Source organism: Bemisia tabaci, chromosome 3 (genome assembly GCF_918797505.1).
Source record: "Bemisia tabaci chromosome 3, PGI_BMITA_v3".
NCBI classification, from domain to species: domain Eukaryota; kingdom Metazoa; phylum Arthropoda; class Insecta; order Hemiptera; family Aleyrodidae; genus Bemisia; species Bemisia tabaci.
The window spans coordinates 25,325,991-25,344,175 of record NC_092795.1 but is presented as its reverse complement, the minus strand read 5'-3'; the positions used below and the strand labels follow the sequence as shown (position 1 = coordinate 25,344,175).

The window sequence follows — 18,185 nt, the reverse complement described above, 5'->3', positions numbered from 1 at the left end:
TTCATCAATATTCATTTCTAATACTTCAAAATATGTTGAAAATTGTCTGCTGTTTGCGAGTATTTTTCCAACGAAGCTTTGCTGTTTTTCTCGATTAATTCTCTGGTTACAAATTGACTTTCATTGATATGTACTTCTGTTTGTCACAAATAGGTTTTCCAATGATGTTATTAATGAATGAGAAAATAAATGGGAAAAAGTTGGTTTCCGACAGAGGACCGTTTGAATTCTGGCTATCTAAATCAGGCTTTTTCCATGATAAGTCTCATCTTTTTAAATTGAGCATAAAATTAAAGCTTCAACATGAGGCTCCTGAGCATACTTCATCAATGGAAGTTGATTCCTCAAAACTACAAGAGTGGCTCAACACATAATACACTATGGTTATATCATATTGGACAGTCATGGAAAAATATGCCTAGAGCATAAAGTAACGCTACCGGTTGAAACTGAGCGATTGCTTCATATTTTAAGATTATCTTCAGTCTTATCTCTGAACTGTGGCTACTGCCAGGGGATTGACTACTGAAAAAAACGTTTCTTAAAAAATAAATAAAATTGGAGAAAACAAAATAATATATAAATAATTAATACACCACCATTTTCTGATACCAAAAAATAAAATAATTCCCTCAGAAAATCAATTAAGACTTACACATAAATATTCAACACATGAAAGTGTAAAGATCATAATGTCAAATGTCAAATTTCACTCTCAACTTACATAGGTTGTCCCAAAAATTCTACAATCCTCTTTTTACCTACAAAGAAAACTAGATAACTTAAATTTGGTTTGTGCAATCATATAGGTGTATATTCTTGTATTGAAAATAAGACCTTGTTAAGTCCATTCAGTTGAAAATTCGCTAAGTTACAGCTTGTGCCTGGAGAAGGAGTACAGGGAACCATACTGAAGTATGTTGGATAATTTACAACATCTTCTACAGTATACATGTCTGAAAAAAAAAGTTGGATCCTTCACTGGAAGGATGCCCACTCAAAATTGCCACTCTTATCTGCAAGAGAATTTACCACATACAGCCTGAATATTCATAATGTAATTTTAGGCTGTTCAAGAGATGAAAAAAAGCTTTAAAAAGCAAGATATTTACTACAATTGATGAACTGGAAGGACAGCTCAAACTATTTTCTGGACCCTCATGCCAGGAAACTTCAGAAACACCTTTGACAGTGTTAGGTGGGCGGAGTGGTTGTTTCGTGGACCAAAACTGAGGTAGATACCTCAAAAAGGAAAGAATGAATGTAGAATACCAAATGAAAGAAAAATCAAGTATGCACACCATAGTTAGAATACTTTGCATGTTTATTTCTGTTGATGAACAAATGTATCTTGTTTTGGATATTTTTTCGGGGGTTTAGAAAAGTTCCCTAAAATCGTGGAGGGCCAAGTTAAACGCGTCTCTGTCGAAAGGCAATTTCGTGGATTTTCACCCAAATGACCTCAACAAGACCTCATTCCCAAGCTGATAAAATTATCTTCATGCACTAACATTTAGCTATCGGCTTTTTTCGCCCAAACGGCTAACTATTGCAGTCCTATAAGGACAACCTTTGTAAAAATGATCAATGTTAGGATTTTACAGGACAGAAGAATAAGAGATTTCAACCAAGAATAAATATTTTATTCATGAGGTTTTTTCCTTGCTTTTCTTTATGAAAAGGTTACAAAACAAGGAATAAAGCACAAAGGAGGACTAGGACTAGATGGGCCGAATTTGAAGGGAGAAACATGCATAAAAAGCTAGGTAAAAAAATAAAAAACAAAAAACAAAAGTTTTTACGGTAACCTTCACCAAATTTTTGACAGATTAAAAATAAAAGGGCACCACACAAATTAAGGATAAAAAAAGAGGACAAAATCGCAATTTCACATGAGAGCACTAAAAATAAAAAAGAGGGAGAGAGAATTTTTTATAAAAGAAAGACGTAAATTACAGGTACATACACAACAAGACTCAGCAAATCCTTAGTAGGTAAAAAGCGATACAATCTTAAAATCCTATCTACATTTGGTTCATTTACACTGAATCAGTCAAGGAAAAACATTACATCTCTTGCGCAGGACAAAAATACACAAGCTTTGGCAAATTGATTTGATTTTGGAGATATGGACTGAACCAGTTTTGATAAGCTGAAATATTTTGAAAAAGTCAATAAAAAATAACATCAATTTGACATTTTGAGATTAATATAGATCAGTGCTCCAACTTTTTAGCATATCACATAAAATGGGTCCAAAACTTAGGCTTTGGCCCTTCATTGCAGGGGGGGGGGGGGGGGGAGGGGGGCTGGTCAAACAAGAGCTCCCAAAATTTATCATTACCTCCATTTTTCTTTTGATTTTTGCTTTCTCCAGGATTTTGTGCTTCATGATGGCCATATCAGAAATCTCTCTAACTTGTGAGGTATTGTTAATGGCTTCTGAAAATTAGACTTGACGGCAGTGTTCGAAACTCACTTTTGAGTTTTAGGAGCCATGTGGCGCATCAAGCCCGATTTTTAGGCGCCATTGAAGATTTTTTAGGGGCCAAATTGACTTTATGTCTATATATCACAGCGCATTTAGTGAAAAGTTAGACTCAAGATGTTTTCGTAACAGAACTAGTAAGTAGTTATAACCTGAGGAAGACAAAAGCACTAAGAATGAAATCGAGAAGAATAAAAAAAGCAAGCTTTCACTTGTAGTGCTGAAAATTCTGAGTTTTTTCAATTCAAATAGATTTTTTTTTCTTTCTTTATTTGACTTCCTGTGAAAATGCAGATTTTTAGGGGGCAATTTTTAGGGGCCATGTTAGCGCAGAGCCTTCATTTTTTAGGCGCCTTGGCGCCTGTGAGTTTCGAACACTGCTTGACGGTCACATTGATTTTTGAAATTTTGGGGTGAAGTTGGAACACAGATGCACATTAATCCAATGACAAAATTGAACTGCCTGCATCAATTTTATACATTTATTTCCTTGATGATGTATGGCGATTTTTCCAAAGTGAAAAATTAAAGAACATTCATCGTAAAAAGAAAAAACTCAAGAAATGTACACCCAAAACTTAAGTGTAAGACAGCAATAATAATTTGATTTATCTGAAAGACAGCATTTATTTTGGCTTCAAAAAGGAAGCTCATTATTTACAAAAAAATATATAAAACTAATCATAGGATTGAAGAAAGGTACAAAAAGGGGAAAAAATTCGGAGTGCAACAAGTTAAACAAGACATGGTGCTACATTAATTATGTATGATAAAAAAAATCTCCCTAGAAAAATGACAATTCTACAAAGAGAACGAGTTTTTTCAAAAATTGCGAAAAATATACTGTAGGAATTCAAAATTAACAGGTACAAATATTCCCTATTTATAATGGTAAATTCATAGACACATTCTTTAAGTTGCAAATGGCACTGCATTCTTAATTCCTCCTTCAAGGTTTTGGTTTAATTCTTAGAATATATTCAAAGACTAATAAGATTTCAAGAATTTTAATGTTTCCATGAAACCTAACAGCTCACACTGCTGCACTTTTTCTTTGAAAATCTGGATTTTCTCAGAAATTACACTCAATTAAATTTCAGCAAAAGTTAATTTTGCAAAATATAGGTGTAAGATTAGTCAAATCTAAGGTAAGTTTTGGATCCAGCAGCCAATATTATTGGGGCACACTCCTACAGCATTGCTAAGGATTCTTCCTGTTCATTCTGGTAACACAGTTTTTTTAGATGAATGACTAAATCTGTCCGTTTACCCAATAAAAATAAGCACTTGAAAGCTTCATTATGAGTTGCTCACAGTATAGTGGCAAATCAAAAAGAATCACTCAGCACATGCATCATATTCATAAGGTCCATATACAAGAGTAAAATGAACCAAAGAGCAGGCCTCAATATTTTGTTTTTTGAACTTAAATTTAACCAAAACAAGCAGCTTGATACCCCGCTTTTGTCAGACAAAAATCACTGTGAATAAAAAAATTCAGTATCTCCCTTTATCTTCATAATATGGACAGAAATAATTTTTGTTTCCACATAGGGTCAGTTGTCCTTGTCACAGAATCGTGTTTTAGGGCTCAATTCTCATAGATTAGCTAATAATAATGAGATCCGTCCAAACCGCAACTTTCTACGTTCAATATCAACGGAGCAATTGCCCTTGGAAAAGTCGGGTTTTTGAAGTCATCCACCACGGTAGTGACAACCTTGGCTTCTTCCATCTTGGTTTTATCAGTTACGGAGACACACATCAGCACTGGTTGCTCAACGTGAAACTTAGATGAAAGCAAGGGGAAAGGAACCAAGGGTGTGGATGACGTCAATAACCTGACTTTTCAAAGGGCAATATCTCGGTTAATAATGAATATAGAAAGTTGCAGTTTGGACGGATCTTATTATTTTCAGCTAATCTACAAGAATCGAGCATTAAAACACGATTCTGTGACCAGCGCAACTGACCTACTGAATCTTCCTCTCTCAAGAGTGAAAGTAGAGTAGGTGATCATTTTTATAGAATCTTACATGATGGCATTGTTGGATGAAAATATTTACTTTTAGATTTCCCACATAAAAGCACAATGGTCAAGCACAGTCTCAAGGAAAATAAAATCCCATTTCCGATGATTCTTAAACCATAGTACACATTTTCAGACTTGGACAAAATTCTCCAAACTTTATGGCAACTTTCAGAATTACTACCAAGCTCAACTTACCTTACTGAACACTTAGGACTCTTTGGTTAAACTTTTGAAACTTCTAATGAGTTTAATTCAGATTAAATCAATAAAAAGAGTGTCAATGAAACTCTGTTTTGATTGTGAGCCAATGGTATAACCGGAGAAAAATATATTTTGATTGACAACACTGCAAACGTTCTGCTTGGTCTTACTTTCAGAAAAAGTTTATTTTCCAATCGATTATTAAATGTTTCCAAATTATACCTTAAAAGCTTACGCACGGCTGTGCCTGATTCAGTTCCGTTTTGAAAAATGAGCAATAGGGCTGAATTTTGAAACGCAGGAGTTGAGATATGCATTCTTCTAATTTCTCCATTGAGATATGCTCTCGCGATTGCTGTAAAAGCTGATGGGAGTACATACATTGACCCTTTACATTAATAAGTATTGAACCACATGGACCAAATTTAACAGGGACACACCAAGTCACACTACAGAAAACATGAGTTGGGAGTAGTCGTTAGTTCAAGTAAACGAAAAATTTTTTGTCAAAAATTCAAAGTCGAGGACAAATGTTTTCAACATGAAAATAGTCGTTAAACTTTGTCCTTTAAATTGAGCCTTGTGGAGGAAAACTACGAATTTCTTTTTCTTGGTTCAAACTTGATGAAACTAGGTGCATTTGAATGTATTTAAATCAAAAGGAACTATGCACATATATCCATTCTAACATGAGCCCTAAAATCTTTAACAACACATGCATGACAGGGCTCAAGTCACAATGGATAAAGTTCCTTTTCATTTTAATACGGTCATTTCTGTTAAACTCAGTCCAGATAAACCAGGCTTCTACAAAACCCATTGTTATGGACCAACTAAATAACTGAGAGAATTTTATGGATGAAAGGGTGAGAATACATTATTAAGACTTCAAAAAAAAGCATTGAAACAAAAAATTAAACTGGATTTTTTGGCACACACAACATTTTAAACAATACACAGAGGCTGCAAAATGGATCCAGATCTCTTGAGACTCTTTTTAGCAAGTTATTATCCGTAACTGATTTGTTAATTTCGTCTAAACAATCCCTTCAGTTTTTCACCCATAACATTCATCAGTAATGAAGCGTGCTGTTCGTAGTTCAGCAATATTAAGCTGGCAAATATTGTGCTTCGGCTATGGATATCCGGCAGCTCCAATACAGCTTTAAGCTCACCATTTGTAAGAAAAAGGACAGAATGCAGAAGAAAATGGCCAATAAACCCTCTCACTGGACTGAAAGCTAGCTGAAAGATACCATCCGTAATTTTTAACGTTTAGTGGCAAATGGATTAAAAAAGTGAACCAAAAATAAAGGGTGAAACTTGTGTACAGCAGGCTGAGCAAATCTGTTGACCAAACCTTCAACTAAGACGTTCTTGTGTTCACTCAAGAAACGTTCACTGGATCCCACATCATTAATTGGATCTAGACCTGAAAAAGGGAAGGTTAAAAATTTAGGGTGAAGTTACCATGGAAATGAAAAGTAAGATTCAGAGTGTAGGTACACAACCATAGTTTTTTCACTAATTCCTGAGTCGCACCTGAATAACTCTATTGACACATGGTTGTATAATAGGGTGCGTCACCTCAATTTAATAAAATTATTCAGGAATAATGAATGAATGGATCGATGAAATAAAAAGATGAATTTGAAAATTAATGAGGAACCCTGTAAAACCTTTCAAATTGGGTACAAACAAACATTTCAGGACAATTTTACATTTTATTAACATTTCCACCTCCTGACGGACTCCCAACTTGTAACTGACTTGTACAGAAACTTGTACGCAATAGAAATAAATCTGGATCAGAGTTGGCTTTAGCAATAAAAATTCTACGGAATCAGTCCCATAAAAACACTTACCAAAAAGAATGTTTACCTCCCCTTTTAGGCCGAAACAAATGGTTGAGATTTACATTGGATAAGTGAATGGATTTGGCTGTCTGTTCTGAGAGACTTAGTTGTCAAAAAGAGCCAGAAAATTCCTTGGCATACTGAATGTGAATTAGAGTACTCGTCAAATAAGTTTAGGCACTTTTAGGTCTGCCACAGAGGATCCACTATCTTGATTCTTGCATTTACTTTCAATGCTAAACTGACGTCACACGATTTTCTATCGCAGTCTAAAAATGGTGTAAGTACTAATTTGGTGTGGACTCGACTCAATAATTTTGGCTGCTTAATCCAAAAATAATCTTCAGGATCTTCGAGAACTTGCGAAAGAAGTTTTAAGCACTTTATTTGAAAGACTCATAAAAATTTAGAGGCCTTAATGAAAGTCTCAAAATGGAAATTTCTCCTTCTTATAATTATTTCCTTCTCCCTGCATAATAACGGAAAAATATGATGTACATACAATGATACTGAATATTTTAGAAGACTTCATCTTAGAATGAATAAAAAGACCAATCTGCCAAATTGTTGCAAATATACACACACCAGATGAAGTGAAATTCAAGAACTTTCAAAAGCACTAAAGTAATCTCTCGAAATTCAATGACAATTCAAGACAAAACGACTGGATACATCAGAATAAATCTGACGAGGCATGTATGAATTGAGCAGATTTAGAATACATCTACATATATCAGGATAAATTCGAATAAACCAGAATAAATCTGAATGAGTTGGGATTAATCAGTCTGAATAGGCTATCATAGAAAAAAAGGTAACTCTCGCTGAATTTGGCTAAATCATTGAAATCAATTTAAACCAATTGAAAGTCATTCATAATTAGTAATTGCAAATTGATTTTCAAGGATACTCACCAAGTTGCTGGTGCAAGAAAACTAGTGCTAGATGATTTTGTATCCGCAGAGCGAGTTCAGGGGATAATTTCTTCATGAATAAATCCAACCAATAACCCCAGACCAAAGGCGTATCTGTTTGACTTTCATGAGTCGTGTTCCTAAAAAAATTCAATTTCCAATTTCTTTTTAATATACTTCCTTTTATTAGCACTTTTTGTCTTTGCTTTTTGCTTTGGTTCGATGAGTTAAGAGTACTTCATTAAATACCTAGATGATTTAGTAGAGTATCTGTAAGGGGAGAGTATGGCCATTCTTATCGTTTTGGTAAAGAAAAGCTCTGGTGCTTCTCGAATGGACAGCTTGTTTTCAGTTGACAAAGTGCTCTTAAGGTTATAGGTGAAGAAACGCTCTTATTGGTCGATAGGCTTCAGGGTGCTTATACAAACCCTTTACTGATAAAATACTCCAGATCTACTTTTACCAAACCACACTTTCCAGATCGACGGAATTCAGGACTTTCTCCGAATCATCACGTTAGTAAGACCTGAAATCAGCTCTTAATTTTTTGTTCGCTATTAAAAAAGTATATTTTAAATAAGGTATTTCATGATTATTTCAACTACTGCTCCCAGTGGGAATTCAATGGTTATGTGAAGTAGCCATTATATTTGTTTACTTACAGCTGTAAGAGCAACATGTCTGAGTAATTTTCGTGACTAATGAAAAAGCAGCACACAAACGGCCTTACTCTCCTTGAATAGGTATTCTAGTACATATTGTGTCAAAGTGAAGGATGTTCAATGTTCCTTGTTTGCATGTATCCCCCGACTCAGAGATGACCTTATTATGTCATGAAGAAGCTGTGAGAGTTTCATAAATCCTTGGGCAGATCATACCATGTTGAATGTCATTCAAGTTGAAACAAATGAGGGTAAATATGCAAGTCCTCGTACTTTATGTCTCCAGGTATTTTTGTTTAACTCTCACGTGGCAAAATCAAACATATCATATAGCAAAGCATATGGTAAGTTTGTTCTTTTAAAAATTCTATGCATTACATTGTAAATTCAGATACTACCGTACATTTAAACTAATCAGAGTTCAATCAATTTTTTATAAAAAAAAATAATGCCTTTCAGTACAAATTGATTACCAACATACTTAAGAGCTACTCTTACAGAGCTATCTGACAATCTGCGATGTCTGACCGTCACAGACCCCTGATCTCCTAAAGCCCTTCTGGGAGGTGGCATTTCCTCATTTCTTGTTTAACCGTGGTTGGTCTCTCTTTCACTGGACACCTCCACCTAGGAAGAGCCTAATTGAGCATCTTTTATAGGCAACCTTTCTTCTATCATAACATCGAACTATGATTGCAATATAGAGGAAAAAACTGATGAGAAAACTTACTTCACAGTGAAAACAGATCGAATGGCATCAGCAGGTTCTTTTATAACCCTTTCCATTGCCGTTAAATTCTGTTTTATATGGAACGTTTGTGAATTAAGGAACAAGAGAGGTTGCTTGACAACGATATGTGTTTCATCTTTCAGTGGGAACATCCAGCAATCTAAAATTACACCTCGACTGCGAAAAGAAAAGAGGAAAAAATCACTGAATTATTAACTTGGTGATATAAGCGTCAATAAATCAATAGTTGAGAGCAGAGGGGTGAAAGTGTAAGGTTTTATACAAATTACACTGTGGACATTCTAAGTATGCTTAAAGGGGGTTCAATATGAATGAACAAATTTGAAAAAGGTACTTGACACCGGACAGTAAATGCTTAACTCAAAAAATTTTGAATTACATTACAAGCAATGAACATGTAGGACAGTATTCTTATGATTTCTTGAAAGGAAAAAAAGTAGTTACATGCCTTTTGCTATAGCTATTGGTGTTGTGAAGCAAAGTTTTAAAAAATAAGGGGAAAAACTACAAATACGCCCACATATTTCTTTTCTTGACCCCTTCAATATAAAAACATTCAAAAAAAATTATGGAAATTTCAACGAATTATAGCCAAATTGGCAACGATGAGAAAATTCTGAAAGTCCATTACTCAGCCATGCTTTTTGCACTTGACCTGTTTAAAGTGAATCTAAATTACCAAGGAAATAAAATCACTATGTACTACATTGCCTAGTGTGCTGAAGGTGAAAATTCAACCTATGGGGAATAAAGCCCTTTCCTCCATAAATGGTCACAAATCATTATATTTGTGACTATTTCAGGGACAACTGCTAAAAAGTACAAAGGGTGAATTAAAAATATTAAAAAGAGGATGCTTCTACACATGGCCTCATTAAAATAACTTAGTCTGATACGATTATTGTTATGGTCAAAGCCTAATCCAATTCTAATAATTTAATGTCTTTGGCTTATTCTTGAAGCTGGAACAATAATAATGCCTGATTGGGGATGAGAGACTTACTGAAATCGTTCATCATTATAGAGAGTCTGCAAACAAGTTGCTCCACCAAATGAGTGACCTGAAATTGTTGGTGAAGATAAATCCAGTCTCCCCTATGCACAAAAAAAAATCACATTAGCTATGACAGCGGATTTTATAGATCTTCCCTGAGAATTAATGCCTGACTGCTTGTAAAGTTGTCTGGTTTCACTCATGTTTCATTTTTTAAACCCAAAAACTGAGTGATCTTGAAAATTGCCTTCAAACTTTCAATTAGTTTTTCCTAAATTCTAAAGAATACATTGTCACAAACTTTCAGACAGAATGTTGTTCACTTTTTAGTAGGGAGAAGAAAAAAAACACAACATAAGATGAAATACAGCATTGTCAATTAGGTAGACTCAAACATCAATACCTCAAGTTTTAAGTATGTTCCCAGCAACTCAGCACATTAGAGTGCAAATTTTTTTCTAATTTCACCATCAGAAAGTAAACATAGTTTTCAAATGTGGAAGCATGACAGGTAATTTAAAATAGGAGGATTTTACAAAATGATCTGACAACACGGTGATAGATGCTGCATCATGAGATCAACCAAGACATGACCTCATGTTGAATTATTCATTCATTTGTGATTAACACAGAGTTTATTTCTGTCCTACCGAGATAATTGAGAAAAAAAAACACGCGCACACAAAGGGCATTGACTTGAAATGCAATCAACTTTGACATTAATGCCTTGGAACAGGTGATAAAGGAGACTGATTTGGATTAGTCACCTTTGCTCCGACATGGATCACAAATTCTCAATAAAAAAAGGTGAAAGAACATTTCGCTTACAAAAGATAGATCATTTTCTTGATTTAGCCACTTCATTACACATGAAATTTCGATTGGGAAACATGATGCTTAATTTTTTCTTCTGTTGCTTTATAAACTTCCAGTTTAACTGACCTTCCTCACCAATTTTTGTGCACCTTACACCTTAATGTAACCACAGTGCTGCACAAGTGTCGAAGATTCCATTCTTTCAATATTATTATATTCTGGAATGCTTTCTAGTTTCAAAAAATGTTTAAATGAAAAAACTCGCACTCCTTTACTAAAGTAGGTATTTCTCGGAATACGTTTCGGTTGCTGCCTTGCCTACTGAAGCACGCTCTGGAAATCACCTACTTTAGTAGGAGCGTGAGTATTTCATTGTAAATTTTTTTATAAAATTAATAGCTTTTACTGATTTTCACATGGTCGATTGTGAGTGCAAAATTTCCAGTTGCAATTGAAATATTCATTTACAAAAAATCTTGAGAACAAAAAAATCTTGAATCTTTTTAACCTTTTGCCATCCTGACTTCCAGAGTGCCCCTTAGTTACTGGCACTTGAAGTCTTTCGTAAATGAACTATTTGGTTGAGAATTTGATGGCTATCATTGGGTGGTGTCTATACGCTTACATTGACTGGTCTCACAAACTTTGTCCCTATGTTGCATTTTCCCTACTTCCTATTCTTGTTTTGTGTTGTGTGAAAAAAGGGGGATAGGGAAACAAAACACATCCAGGTACCGAGTTTCACCCCACTTTGCAATTCACTAAAAATAAAGCACTAAATTTCTTGGTTTCAGCATCACATTATTGAAAAGATTCAGCTTTCTTAATACATAAAATATAATAAATATTTTGGTGTTTCCTCAATCTAACATTGTGGGTGCCTGACGTTTTTTTTTGTTCTTATCCAGAAAGTTGGACAAGCAAGGGAAAGAGATGAAAAATTATAATTGATTTGGAAACTAAAATGTATGAACTTACTTTAAAATCATTTAGAAAAGTAGATGAGTCTAAGATATTGGTCACTGAGTCTGAGTTAAGTGAGTGGAGTAAATCTAAGGCTTGGGAACATTCTTTAGATCGGATTGCTATCTGAAAATAATAATGACAAAAAAATTTCTATTAGAAAAAGGTTGCTTCGTAAGATATTTTACATTAAGAGTAATAAGTTATGCACAATATTCTTAACCTCAGGTTCTTGTGCTGATAAATATTTTGACTTAATTAAAAAAGCTTGTGCCTTTTTTGATGGGAACAAACTTACACAGCAGATTGACTAAAGCCTTGTTTCAGAAGGTCTAATTTCTTTTACACCCTTATTTTTTCTACACATTTTGAACCTGATGCACAGTGCTTTCCACACATACGACTTACTTCGGACTTAATAGGAAAATTTTGGGTTATATTTGGAGAAAACAAACCATTTTCCCCACTTTTAGGTAGACACAGGGAAATAAGCCAGACTTCACCAAAAATAATAAATTAACTAATAAACAAAGATATTTATATGAAAACCATAAAAAAGCTCATACTTGAGTTCTCCTTTCAGCGTAATGTTTAGGGCCAACTTCCAGCTTTTTATGACGAATCCAAGTGCATGTGTCATTATTTTTGGCTTCCTCCGATTCAAAGTAATATGTGGCACATGCAGAATTATCTCTGTCGGACAGAAAAAAAAAATTAATAATATCTGAGTAGGTAGGTAATTAATACTAATGGAAAAAAACTTGTTTTCAGTTGAAAGATTTTGTTATCTTCTTCTTTGGATCCTCAGAAACTTGGAGGATGACCTAGGATCTAAATTATATTGGATTGAAAAGTTCAAACTTTTGAATGAGAATTACGATACTTAACAACCTTTAATAAACTTTTAATAAACCTTTATCAACTTTTTACTAAATTGATGAAATTGGACGCTAGAAACCCAATGTATGCACCTGAGTACATACGAAATTCATAGCAGATAAAGTACATAATTGTCTAAGTAGGTACATCTCAAAATGATTTTACTAATTTTTCTTCTACAGAGAGTGCTCTAAAATAGGTTACACTCAAGATAAATGAAAAAAAGAAAGAAAGAAAAGAAAAATAATCATATTTTTTGAACACAACAAGAGATGTAACCTGTGCATGATGTATTGTGTTGGAGATCATTTCATTTCCGTGATACTAGAGACAAAATCTTACCTATGTTCAACAGAGGCAACGACAAAACCTCTAGAAGCGAGTTCACAACAAAAAGTTGAACAAACAAATCGAGATGCGCCAAATCCATGGGAAAAAATCACAGTTTTGAATTTTTCTTTGATTGCTCTTTCTAGAGGCGCCCCTTTATACACAACAGGAATGTGCAGATTTCCTCCTGTGGAAAGAAGAAAAAAAAAACCAATTATAAAGCTGAGTAATTAATTTTCAAAATCAAAAATTAAATTTTTAAAAATAAATGGTAATCTCGAAAGGGCCGGATTAAGGGGGAGGCCACATGGGCCACGGCCCATGGCGGCAAATCTAGAGGGCGGCAAATTTTGTAATTTTTTTAAGTGTAGGTATAAACAAATATCGGATTTGGAAAAAAAATTACAAACTAGAAAAGGCGACAAAATCTCCCATTTCCAGAGAGTATAATAATTTTGAATTTTGTCGTCTTTCAGTGATACAAGTGACAGCACCTTTAAGTGGTCAAGTTCAGAGAGAAACCAAACACGCAATTTGGCCTGGAACGGCGCGGCGCGGCGCACAGAGCAATGATGACGAGGACTTGAGATGAAAAGGAGAAGCCCTCGGCGCGGCGATTGGCATGTAACACATTAGCGCCTACAAGACTGCACGAATACTTCACGCATTGCATCAAACACAGTGCGGTCATTGCGGTCAGCGTGAAACGGATAGCGCCTACAAGAATGCATGAATACTTCACGCATTGCGCCAAACACAGTGCGGTCAGCGTGGAACGCATGGCGCCTACAAGACTGCGTGAATACTTCACGCATTGCGCCAAACACGGTGCGGTCTGCGCGGCGCGGCGCGGCGGCGGAAGTTAAAATCATTAAACCACATTCACGTTTGTTCTTTCATAATTTTTTGTTCATTTCTTATGAATGAAAGGCCTTGGCCACACAGAAATAGGTTTACGAAACTTAACTTTTGCTAGTAGTGTTGACAGAACATTCATAAAACATGTGTACAACACGAGTAAACGCGTCTTATGCACCCCTCCCCCGCTGGCACGTTTACTTGATGGTTTTTATTGACGTTTCAATGCGAATGAGAAGGAGGCGGCAAAATACAGGCGGCCCATGGGCGGCAAGTAGGTAAATCCGGCCCTGAATCTCGAGGGACATTGTGACCATGAGTTGGACCACGTTTTTCAACTAGAAACTACTATTTCTGTCTTATTTTAGAAACAACATAGTTACCATTAGCTTCCGTACGCAGATAAGAGCTTTTTTGCGTGAGCTAGAAACAGTATTTCCTTACTTCAAAATGAAGCCATATAGTTCAAAAGAAGTAGGTCAAAACTATTTATCCGAATGTAGGTATGAATTTCAGGGAGGAAACAACAACGCATAAGTTGTAGTTTCCACGCTAGACAGCAGTGTCGAGCGTGGATACTACATGTAGTACCCACGCTCGACACTGCTGTCTAGAGTGGATACTACAAAGTGCAGTTTTTGCTATATCGAGAAATACATGGGTTTCGCAATTACATGGATACTCATAGCGGAGAGAAAGTTCAAACTGACTTATTAATGCTTAAAAATTGGAATTCGGGAGCAAATTGTTCGCAGAATATGCATTAGGACTGGTTTTACTTGAAATCATAAATATCTCAATTTTTCTCAAAAACTGCACTTATGCGCCTTGTCCTCCAATCTCCACGATTAGTGATCTTTTTCATGCACAGGGTTTCCATACCTAAATTCTTCATTTGATAATCCCTGACTTTCCCCCGACTTTTTCCTCTTCTTCCTGGCTAAAAAGTCCAAAATCCCTGACCTTCGAACAAAACTCCTCCCTAGATTTTTTCCTTAGGACTTCGCTGATTTTGATATACTCTTAATAAAATTTCCATAATAGGCTCCAATTGTGAAAAAAAGCGCTCTGAGGTTATATGCGTTCTTTTGAAAGACAACGGGCTAAGCCAAAATGCTACTCGCAAACATCCTTGAATTTTCCAATTAATTCCTCAACATTACCAGGTCACCGTTTACACTCCGGCTCAGGGCCGGATTTACCTACTTGCCGCCCCCTTTTCATTCGTTTTGAAACATCCATAAAAACCATCAAGTGAGCGTGCCGGAGGGTTGAATACATTTTTTGCGAAAGCCCTGTCAACACTACTGGCAAAATTTCACGGAACTTTGCTTCTCCATTCATAAGAAATGAACCAAAAAATTATGTAAGAACAAACATAAATGTTGTATAATAATTTTAACTTCCGCCGCTGCGCCGCGCTGATCGCACTGTATTTGGCGCAATGCGTGAAGTATTCCTGCAGTCTTGTAGGCGCTATGCGTTTCACGCCAACCGCTCCTGACCGCGGCGCAATGGGTAAAGTATTCATGCAGTCTTGTAGGCGCTAATATGTGTTACATGCCGACCGCCGCGCCGAGGGCTTCTCCTTTTCATCTGAAGTCCTCGTCATCATTCCTCTCTGAGCTAAGCTCCAGTCCAAATTGCGTGTTTAGTTCCTCATCCTCTCTTAACTCGACAAATTAAAGATGCTGTCTCTTGTAGGTATCACCGAAAAATGACAAAATTAGAAATTACTATACTCTCAGGAAAGAGAAATTGTGTCCCCTTTTCTCATATTGATAATTTTTTTTCTGAATCCGAATTTTTTTATACCTACATTTAAAAAAATTGCAAAATTTGCCGCCCCTTTTTGCCGCCATGGGCCACGGCACATATGGCCACCCCCTTAATCCGGCCCTGCTCTGGCTTGCCCGGATTTCCAGATTTTCCAGATCGTCGGAAACTCTGAGATGCATCTCTCTGCGCCGATGTTGCGGAATGGAGATGGAATTTGCGATTTGACTGTTGATTCTTATGTAAAAGTTCGGTAGAAACACGATGGTGCCACTGGTTTTCTCTGAAATCAACTCCCAAGCTCAAAAAAAGCTCTCAAGTTGAAGCCAAAATGGAGGGGATATCCCCAAACTCTCAAAAAAAACTCTCCATGCGAAGATAGGGAGCAAATACATTGACAGGGCTGCCACTTTATTTGAGAACTCTAAAACTGAAAACACGGCAGCCCTGTCAATGTATTTGCTCCCTATCTTTGCATGGAGAGTTTTTTTTTTTTTTGAGAGTTTGGGGATATCCCCTCCATTTTAGCTTCAACTTGAGAGCTTTTTTTGAGCTTGGGAGTTGATTTCAGAGAAGACCAGTGGCACCATCGTGTTTCTCGCGAATTTTTACATGAGGATCAATAGTCAAATCGCAAATTCCTCACACATGCAACATCTCCACTGCGCTAGACCCAGGAAAAAATGACCTGCAAAAATCGCTTTCGAAACGTGGCATGCAAATCGTCGTTCCGTCGTCAGGGCGTTCCTCAATATCCACGTGAGCCCTGCTGTCTGTATGACTCTGTGCTTTTTGGGGCTCATGTTGGTGCAGAGATACAACCTTACGTCAGAGGAGCGACGAAATGTGCACGGCACATGCACAAGACGCCGCGTTCCGTTTCTGCCGCCTATGGCCTACGACTGGAGTATTTTGGTGCGTTGTAAAAAGCCTGGTTATTGCAGTTGTATAACCCTGCACTGAAAGAATAAGGAAGAGCAGCCACACGCAACTTTTATTTGCATTCCGCTTCCAGCGTTGCCAATGCAGACCGAACTGTGGTGGCTGTCAGGCATTTGGGTGCACTGCCGTGCTAAGGAAGAACGTCGTATGAGCCTTCAGGCGTTGCCAAATTTCTCCTGGCAAATCTCTAATTATCAGACATTTTTTTTTAATATTTTTCTACCAATTTTTCAGATAATTTAGTTCGCAATTTGATCTAAAACTCCTGAAAATTTCAAGGAGAAATATTCATAATTTTTCTCAAAAATAAATATTTTACTGTAGGAAATTTGGCAACTCTCGAATGTTCATACGGCGTTCTTTCTTAGCACGGCAGTGCAGTCGTAGCTTCGAAATGCGCGCGATAGTCGAATAAAATATTGTAAAAGAAACGTAAAGGAATTCAGGGTAACTCGATAGTGAGAATGGGAACGATGGAGGATCCGTTCTGTATTAGTTCGGCCATTTTGGTTTTCATGGGGCTTTTAGAATGAAAAAAAAAAGAAAAAAGAAAAGAAAAATGACGAACGGTACAAGCACATGATACGAAACGATAGGAAACTAGATTTATTTACTTCTACCGCCAGAAAATTTACTCAAATTACCTGCATCATTGTGTGTTTTTACCCAATGTAGTGAGCACTGAAAAAAAACTCCGGCCGTGGGAGCCGCAATTACGGGCTATATAGACACACCGTCCGTTCCGGGCTCAAAGGCCGAAAATTCCGGCTGCTAAAGCCGTAGCTTCGGCCTCTGAACCCGGAGCAATTAAAGCTACGCCTCCAGCAGCCGGAATTTTCGGCCTTTGAGCCCGGCACGGACGGTATGTCTATATAGCCCGTAATTTCGGCTCCCACGGCCGGAGTTTTTTTTTTTTCAGGGAGTATTTCGAGCAAAATTATTGGGACGTTTCCTTCGATAAAATAAAATGAGAGCGAAGATTTTAAGACTCAAGGGATGAGTTACGCATTTTTGCAATTTCAACGTCAAAATGCTCTCCTTTCTTAAATCTTTGCAGCAATCAATAGACTGATTTATTGGCTGCGTCATTTGATATAACCCTTGGTTCAAATGGACGTATTTCTGTCAAACGGAACTATGTGCATTAAGACATGAGCCCTGAGATCCAAAAGAATATATGCGTAGCAGGGCTCACGTCAGAATGCACATAGTTCCGTTTGACAGAAATACGTCCAAATGTAAACAAACACAGAACCTCGTTTATGATTCGCGCCCTTTGCGCCATGGTGGTAAAATGCGTCCAAAAGTTTCTTGCAATCAAAATTTCTCGTGTTAAATGAGTCTTCTATAGATTAATGACCAGCCAATGACTAAATTCTGATAAATTAACACAAATAACTTATGAAAAATTCGTGCATGAGGTTATAAGTTAATTTGTTTTGGTTTGAACCAAGAGTTTGATACTATATTGAATGACGTAGTCACTAAATCAGTCCATTTAGGAATTTTCAAAAAGTGCTGTTGGACAGTGCAGTCACTGTTACAATGTCACAGAGCGTATTTTTAAATCTCGAATAAGATTGTAAAATCACAGCACTGCGACCTGGAGGTAATTGATCCAGTTGGGCAGTCGGGCAGGGTGTCCGACACGGAGAAAGTTGTAAAGGTATCCTGACGGCCGGCGAGGGCACGCATTCGGGAACGGGAAGTTCCGCGGCGGACC

At 36.6% G+C, this 18,185-nt stretch overlaps 1 protein-coding gene across 2 annotated transcripts in view; it reads right to left on the bottom strand.

Moving 5' to 3' along the window:
• The window catches only part of LOC109031144 (platelet-activating factor acetylhydrolase), a 51,971-nt gene that overhangs the window by 2,355 nt on the left and 31,431 nt on the right, over positions 1-18,185 (bottom strand). Inside the window, exons 4-10 of one of the 2 annotated variants that reach the window (XM_019042494.2) lie at positions 12,899-13,073; positions 12,244-12,370; positions 11,693-11,803; positions 9,908-9,999; positions 8,884-9,060; positions 7,492-7,631; positions 6,082-6,153 (exon numbers count right to left, since the gene is read on the bottom strand). In XM_019042494.2, coding sequence (XP_018898039.2) covers positions 6,082-6,153; positions 7,492-7,631; positions 8,884-9,060; positions 9,908-9,999; positions 11,693-11,803; positions 12,244-12,370; positions 12,899-13,073 — 894 coding nt within the window. Of the gene's footprint in view, positions 1-1,621; positions 6,154-7,491; positions 7,632-8,883; positions 9,061-9,907; positions 10,000-11,692; positions 11,804-12,243; positions 12,371-12,898; positions 13,074-18,185 lie in introns of those variants that run through there. The other variant, XM_019042493.2, reaches the window with a different exon arrangement.